The sequence below is a fragment of the Scatophagus argus genome, chromosome 4 (assembly GCF_020382885.2).
Source record: "Scatophagus argus isolate fScaArg1 chromosome 4, fScaArg1.pri, whole genome shotgun sequence".
In the NCBI taxonomy this organism is placed as follows: domain Eukaryota; kingdom Metazoa; phylum Chordata; class Actinopteri; family Scatophagidae; genus Scatophagus; species Scatophagus argus.
In genome coordinates this window covers 15,701,607-15,709,667 of record NC_058496.1, presented here as the reverse complement: position 1 = coordinate 15,709,667, position 8,061 = coordinate 15,701,607, and the positions used below count along the sequence as shown (strand labels likewise).

At 40.5% G+C, this 8,061-nt stretch overlaps 1 protein-coding gene and 1 long non-coding RNA gene across 4 annotated transcripts; one reads left to right on the top strand and one right to left on the bottom strand.

Moving 5' to 3' along the window:
- Positions 1–336: 336 nt before the first annotated feature.
- On the bottom strand, positions 337–3,094 carry LOC124057332. The gene is made up of 3 exons (XR_006843094.1): positions 2,578–3,094; positions 1,353–1,680; positions 337–396 (listed from the first exon to the last, which is right to left on the bottom strand). It is a non-coding gene; the product is annotated as an uncharacterized LOC124057332 (long non-coding RNA).
- LOC124057330 (uncharacterized protein At2g34460, chloroplastic-like) lies at positions 2,202–6,738 on the top strand. Of its 3 annotated transcripts, none has more exons than XM_046385419.1 (5): positions 2,202–2,279; positions 3,797–3,940; positions 4,295–4,496; positions 4,653–4,817; positions 5,974–6,738. In XM_046385419.1, exons 1-5 carry the CDS (start codon positions 2,271–2,273, stop codon positions 6,129–6,131), a joined length of 678 nt encoding a protein of 225 aa, XP_046241375.1. In that variant the 5' UTR covers positions 2,202–2,270; the 3' UTR covers positions 6,132–6,738. The 3 variants fall into 3 exon arrangements, with proteins under 3 accessions (XP_046241375.1, XP_046241376.1, XP_046241373.1); XM_046385420.1 differs by having other exon boundaries at positions 2,213–2,279; positions 3,773–3,940; XM_046385417.1 differs by lacking the exon at positions 2,202–2,279 and adding an exon at positions 2,363–2,389.
- The last annotated feature ends 1,323 nt before the right edge of the window (positions 6,739–8,061 follow it).

Sequence of the window (8,061 nt, the reverse complement as noted above, 5' to 3'; positions counted from 1 at the left end):
TCACTTCAACCTGAGTAAATTATCTTCCTTTGATTCGAGCTCCCATTAAACATCTGGCAAACGACAACAACGACACAAACAGCACAACAAACAAGACAGATGTGGCTTACTTGTGACGGCTGCGTGCAACAGAGCAAAAAGAACGAAAGAAATACAGACAGTTAACACATATAATAGGGAGATCACAGTTATACTGCAAAGCAAACAAAAACAAAGTAACCCGCAAGAGAATTTAGAAACTGAGTGGTGATGATCGCTGTACACGTGAGAAGGTTAAGAGAGATACACAGGTGTGTCAGTGTCTGTCTGTCTGTCTGTCTGGAGGGTTGTGGTTACCTTTTCTGGAATGTTTGTGGAAATGGTTAGACTTTGTGACGCCACATCCCATGACTGTTCCTGTTCAAAGCAGCAAGCAAACGTCACATCAGCTAAAAGTGATTCAGCAGAAATTACGTTTAGGTCATGCGTCTGCTGCTAATGAGCTTGTGCTTAACTGTATTGTTGAAGTGTCATTGCAGTTTGCTTTCTAAACATAATGCTATTTGAATATTCTCAGCCTGAGATGTGGGTTTGCTTCTCAGCGCACACATTTTTAAATGACTCTGCTACAGTCTTGGCTCGTATAATCCCTGCTTCATTCACAGAGCAGAAAGTTGCTTGGCGGCAGCAGGAGAGCCGAAACCGCAGGACGTTTGACTGTGTGCCCTTTTAATCTCATTACGTGCTGGTTCGCTCTGTGATTGGCCTCAATCCTGCAGCAGAGGACTGTTTTGGTCTGAATTCTATGAAGGCTTACATCAAGCTATCTATAACCTAAATAGAGAAAATATCTTCACACCCTGAAGTTATTTTGATGAACAGGAAAAAGTAAGACATAGAAGGGTTTGAATTAAATTAAACAAATGATAACTGAATTAGTCTTTACAATTTACAAAACCCAATGAAAGATTAAGCATTTAAATCTGAACATGGTAGATTTCATAAAAGTGTGTTTGCACATTGCTTCCTTGTTTTGCAATGCTGGCTTTAGCCCACTTGGAAGAACAGATGGGTGGCTTTCATCACCTGTAAAGATATTTAGCAACGGGCCAAAGTCATCCAATCTTTTATCTTATTTTGCTCATCACAACACAAACCTGGACTATAAGGAAAGTCTGGTCTTGTCCTGTCCTGAAGTACTTGAAATAATTATTTGAACTAGTCATGAAACATGGGGATGTTTCAGAACAAACTTATGACATCTCATTCACTGTGTGCAGTTGCTTGTTTTGAATTTTACTTATTTTATTTAACTACTGTAGAAATCTAAAAATTACTTTACTATGAAGTCTTTAAATGAACAGTTTACTCACGCGGTCACCTCGTTTATCCAGTCACCAGTTCCCAAGTTGTTTGGCTGTCAGTTCTCAGCTTCAGTGAGTATTTAAACAGCCATTTGTTCTGTGTCATCCTCCACCAGTCCACCAAGATCAGCTCAAGACCTTCAAGGTATCTCCAGCACACAGCAGCACCCAGTAACTCACCGCAGAGGCCTTGTGTATGAAGATACTCCTACTGTGCTGCTCCTGCGGTCTGTGCTGAACCAGGTTTAGTCTTTAGTCCCTTGGTGTGATCGCATAATCAAGGCACCAAGCCACAAGTGGATTACTTGAGCTAATGACTTGATGCGGCTAGACTGGTCTTTATATAGGAAGATGGAAAATTGCAGAAGTAAGCATAGGAGGCAAGAGGGAGGCCAGCATTAGTTGTTTGATTCATTTTCAATTACAGGTGCTTGATTACAGCAGTATGTTGATGTCTGTTCATAGCAGGCCGGAAAAAGTACAAAATCTCCCAAAAAACAAGTTATAATGCCCTATATAACTCATTTAAATATATATTGCTTGACTGACTATTTTTTATTTTTGTAATTAGTTATTTTACTATCTCTACTGACTCTGTTTTTCCGAAAGTAAACTAATAGAGTGACAGGTCATAACAGACAGGTATCCTATATATATCCTATATATAATCAGTAATTATGTACTAATTCTTTATTGACAAATCTATTAATTATTACTACAAATGTCACAATTAATGATAAATCTGCAAATGTGCATCACAAGTATTATACTTTGGGGTAGTATGTATATATACATGTTACGTATATTATGGATACATAATTCTGAAATATAATAAATGTAATAAAATAACGTTTGAAAAACGTTGCTTTACGAACAGCAAGGAACGCTACCGCTCTTGAACGTCTCCCTCACAGGACGTTTGAACGTATGGCGACGGTGAGTTAGCTAATGTTGGTTGGTTGGAAAAGCTCAGCTAGCAGCCTTTTACAGCCCTTTAAATAAATACTTTACTAAAACTGTAATGCTTTGGAGAAATGTGGCAAAATGTATGTTGCTCCGTTTTTTGGATATACGTAGTTTTAAGAAAGGGGCGTATTCAAGTCTTACACATTTTCACCCAGGCTAGATAAGAGATCATGTAAAGGTCAGCTGCCAGTTTTAATTTTGTAAGGGAAACCTGCTTAAAACCGATGTCATTTAAAAGTATGTAACAGCTCTGGAGTAGGCCACGTACTATGTTGTGATTGGTGATTATTATGAAAATTCTTCTTCTTCTTCTTCTTCTTCTTGTTCTTCTTCTTCTTCTTTGTCAAAACAGTCGATCATTAAAGCTACTTTTCAACTTGACACAACCCCCCAACGCGTAGGAACAAATATCGTAATTACTTCTCGGATAGTCACAGACTATATGAGTGCATAACGCTATAGCTGGAATCAAAGTCAGTACTTCCTGAATGTCTTAAGTGATTCTGAGCATTAAATAAGTTTTTACAGCCTGTAAACATCTGCCAAAATACCACATAGTATCGCAGTTTTGCTGTTAGTCCACCCTAGTTATGCTAGCCTAACTTGCAGGCTGAATTGAGTTTAAGTACTTTACAGGACAGACCTCACGGAGTGATTAAAAAGCAGGAATTATTTCTGTGTGGTGCGTTTTGGGCCCCAGGAAAAGCCAGTGCACCAGCTTGTCGTAGAGCCCTTGGTCACATTAAAGGTCATGCGAGGTTCACTGTAGTACATAACTCTTACACTCTACATGCAACTTTACATCTCAGTTTGAGTTTACAACCACGTGTTTTTTCTATTTAATTTTGATTATTGCAAGAATGCAATGCAATGCAGTATGCTTTACATAAGACATAAATAAGCAGTAATGAAACAGAATGGTACAGCACAATATTCACGTTGACATATTGACGTTAGCTTGAACATAACCGCTTCTGTATGAGCTCCCAAGAGTTACATTCTCATAATGATTTCCTAACCAAACCCTTGAGATTCAGTCAGCAGTGTCTATTCACTGCCCTCAGGGAGCATCTTTTCAATAAGCTCGTTATCCTCCAGAGCTGCAGAAATAATCCTTTAAGTCTAGTTTGGAGCCAACAAGGGAAAAATCAGTACGTTAATTACTGATGAAAACACACCAATCCTCTGTTGAGATTTTTGGTTGGAAAGCCACTCCCATTATACATGATTTAACCTTTTTAGCTGAGTAATTCGTTTGGAACAGTGACTAATGTATGAACAAGGACTCAGTGTGTCATTTAACTTCATTTGTCAGCTGACAAACCAAAGGTTCTTAGAGCGGGGCGTCTTTATTGCACCGTAATCTTTTTTTTTTTTTACACTCAAACATACAAACCAGGAAGGGAAGTTCCCAGCAGTCAATTTGACAGGTCAGAATATCTAACATCTTGTCTGTTGTTCAGCCTTGACTGCGTTGTGTTCATCAGAGTCTGAGAATGAAGGTCGTTGTGCTGGGAGCCACTGGGCAGACTGGACAGTATCTGGTGAACCAAGCGCTTCAGCAGGGTCACATGGTCACCGCCATCGTTAGAAACCCAGGAAAACTCACCGTGCATCATGACAATCTCAAGGTAATATATCACTGAGTTATCTGTGTGGTGCTGCTGCTCACTGCAGGTTGGGTTTATTGTCCAAATAGGGAGTATAGGAAGTGAAAGCTTACATTCTGTGTTTTTTTGCACTCAACAAATGCCTTGAAAAGAGCAAAACCAAAAATGAATGTATAATATTAACTAGTATCACGCTAGTATCAAATTAAGTGTAGTTCTAAGACAGCAGTAGAGAAGAAAGAATTTAAAGGTAGACGAAGACACTAGTTTAGTCTAGTTAGTTTTGGTCTTTTAATGAGATTTCATGAGAGTTAAGTAAAGTATAGAAAGTCAGTTCATCTCAGCATTAATTGTTTCCTTGCCTGCTACTTTCAGGTGGTAGAAGCAGATCTTTTCTCAGCAGACAGTCTGAAGACTCATTTCAAAGAACAGGATGTGATCATGTCCTGCCTCGGGTTCCCAGCCTCCATCTTCTCAGCGGTGACAGGATACACCCTGTCCATGAACGCCATAGTCAGCGCCATGCGAGAGAACCAAGTCAACAGGATCATCACCATGACCTCCTGGTACACTGAGCGTAAGTGCGGCACACATGATGAGGCATTTTGTGTGGGCTTCTCTCAGTTTTTCTGCCAGAAATTTCTAGTTTCTCTTCTGAAATTTCTTGGTGAAATTTGGGATATTTTAGAGATTAATGTCCAAGTTTCACTGGGTTTTTCTCTTTTGTTTTCAGCCAACTCTGGAGCTCAGTCACCTTTTCTCATCCGGTTCCTCCTGCTGCCGATGATCCGAAGTGTCCTCACCAACATGCACGAGATGGAGCAGCTCCTGCAGAAGACTGAGGACATCAACTGGACTGTTGTTCGCCCTCCTGGTCTCAGGAACCTGCCTGCCTCAGGTAAAAGCAGACAAGCTGTGGCCAACAGTAGGTTGAAACAAACCTGTGTACACACTCAAGAACATTTATTTAAAACAACATTATGCAAGAGTTGGTATTTTTTAAGTGATTTGGTGCCCCTTATACTTTTACAATTGCAATTTACTTAGAAAGAATGGACAGCTGTACATTATGCATTAGTTATAATTACATTACTTATGATTAAAACTAGCAAGTCAAAAGCTAACACAACTGAACATCAAGCAAGTGCAACAATGTAAGACATAACTTAGCAAGCCAGCTAACATAACTTGTTGGTCCACCAGCAGCAGGGCCGGCTTGGCGTCTGCCTGCCTCATGCTCGGTCACTCCCTCTTTTCCTCCCCTCAGCTTCCTCTGTCAACATACTCTTCTGTCTCTTCGCCTCTGTCATGATGTCCATAGAGGCCAGAGAGCCTCGTTCTGACGCCCGTTATGGCCAGCATTCCCCGCTCTGAAGCTTACCCCAAAGCTTCTGTGCTAGCAGTGCAAACCCCAACACTCCTCAAACTGTCTTTCATCAGGAGACTCCGTAAATGAAAAAGATGGTTGAGGTAGAACAGCAAGCAGATATCATCAGGAAAACCAGAAAATATTCTCCAAAAATAGTTGGTGGAGTGTGACGTACCCTAAAGTGTGAATTTCCCCGCTGCAGGACTAATAGGATTATCTTGTCTTATCTTCACATGGGATCTTCTCACAGGAGATCATACCCAGCCACCCAAGCTACATAGTGTACGAGCAGATGTTTGGGGTGCAAATTACAAATCAGTGAACCGTCAAATGATTTTGAGGCTGTTATTTTAAGATGAAAAAGTTGTATAATGTTGCTTCAACAAGCATAGGATGCTACCAGTTTGGCTGCAGAGTGAACAGCAGCTCTTATTTAGTAACATGTTTAAGGAATCCCTCTGCCTTAGGATCTGTTTTGACATGGTTCAAGCTTATTGGCTTAGTTAGTGCAGTATTTGTGAGAATGAATAGGCCTCATTTTTTACTATTGCGATTCTTTCCCTTGGGGATTCAGCTTATGTTCAGGTTCACTCTTGTGCACTTTTCACTACTTGAAGAACTACATTTAAATGCTGTTGTGGCAATGCCTTCGACTCACTGACTGTCACCTTTGTGTCCTCTGTAGCTCAAGAGTTTTTGACCCATGAGGGATACTTTGTGCCCGACAGCAATGGTTATCCTGCAGGCAGCGCAGTGGGACGAGGAGATGTGGCTCGCTTCATGCTCTCTCTGCTCAGCAGCAATGCCTGGGTCAAGAAGGGTGTTGCCATGACTACCAAATAAAACATTCAAATGTTTGAATGCTGTGAGGACCGCAAACAAAATTCACATCACTTTCACTGTGCTGTGGCGACAGCAGAAATGACAGAAATCATTATCTTGAAACACATACAAATAAAACCCAAACTATCTTCATGGTTAATCCCACCAGAGCTACAAGTGTTCTTTTTAAATTGAGGTGAACTGGTTTTTTAAAAACATACAATTTATTTTTGCCTTCAGAGTCTTCCACTGGATGTAGCCTAATCTGTATGATGAATGTCTTTTTATTAAGTCTTGTTTTACATTTTGTTGTTTTCACATGTTTTGAAACCTTTATCAGTTAGTGTGCCTTTTAATTGTGTTGGTGTTACTTAATACTAATGAGGGTGCAGTGCACATACATGCTGCAGTACACAAATTCAGCCACACGGGGGCAGTGTGCCATATCTGGTAGCAGTAAGAGAAAGCTGGAATTTCCAACAGTTACATTTGCTTTTGCTTAAAGCTACTGGTGGATGTCTCAGATGTATATGTTGCACTATGTGTTCATATGACCTTTCTGTACTCAAGTGTGTTCTGTGTCAGGTTTGTAAAACAAACATATAATAATGAACCTGATGAATGAGTATTTGTAAGACGTTTTCTGCGTGGTTTATGGGGATGTACCTGACAAGTTTTGGAAATCATGGGTAGACAGTTTGATTCAACAATCAACCCTTTGATTTCTCCTTATATTTTTGGTACACAAATGAATTTGGTTTTTAAAGTATGCAGCACTTCAGGTCACAGAAGTGTGATGGAAACACAGAATGTTTGGCCCCATGTTTAAAAGGTAAAACATCGGGCTGGATTTGATCCCAGTAATCAAGGCGTGGTCAGCAACATACTTTGAAGAGTAGACTTAAGCAAGATTAGGAAGCTAAGTTTAATTATTGGTGGTTTAAATATACATGATAGAATCACTTTCATAAATCTAATATGCAATGGTCAAGCCTGCTGTTCAACTGCCACATTAATGGATTTGTAGGAAACGATGCTGATCAGTTTTGAAGGCTGTGTCGAGATTTGGTTCCTACCCATACTTAGACATTAACCATGTAACATGACAAAAATTATATCTCAACAGAGGCCAGAAGAACATCAGAAAGGCTCTACTTACGGTCCCTGAAAAACATCTAAAACTGAATGGCCACATGGCACTGTCGTGGATCAGCGGACCCGTAACCGGTGGATCGCTGGTTCGATTCCCCGTACCGGTGTCCATGGCTGAGGTACCCTTGAGCAAGGTACTTAATCCCCACTGCTCCCCGGTCGCCCACTGCCCCGGGTTTGCTGTGTGTGTGCACGTCACTTGGGTGGGTTAAATGCGGAGCACGAATTTCGTTGGAGTGAGTTCCCTCCAATTACAAAATATGTCACTTTCACTGTAATCACTCGCCGATGTGGAATTTTCTTACTCAACACTTTTGGTGCACAATTAGAAAGATGTATCATGGTATGTTGATTCATTCATCCTATAGGGTAACGTACGGCTCAGCGTGCATGTTGTGACTGTAGAGGATGTGACATGTAATGAAAACACAGAGAAAATATTATGTTATTGACACACTTGCTTTGTAAAACGAATCCTTTTCATTTTTCACCTGACAAAGTTGCTGCTTTTGTTTCCACTACATCCCACCGGTAGAAGATTTTAACAGATATCTGTACATCTTGACATTTATGGGTTAAAGGCCATGTCAGACACGGCCTGTTAAATCTTCTTCGAGCTGCTGGGAAAGTTAAGCTTTGTCTCGCCGTGTTCAGGAACACAGTGATGACCTGATGTACTGATATTGTCACTTTCAGAACATTTTGACAGATTGTCGAGTCTGTAGTGAATGTGCAGCCATTATCCCCACCCTGTGCAAACAGTTTAAATAGTCAAACAATGCTTGAGGATAAGATGTCG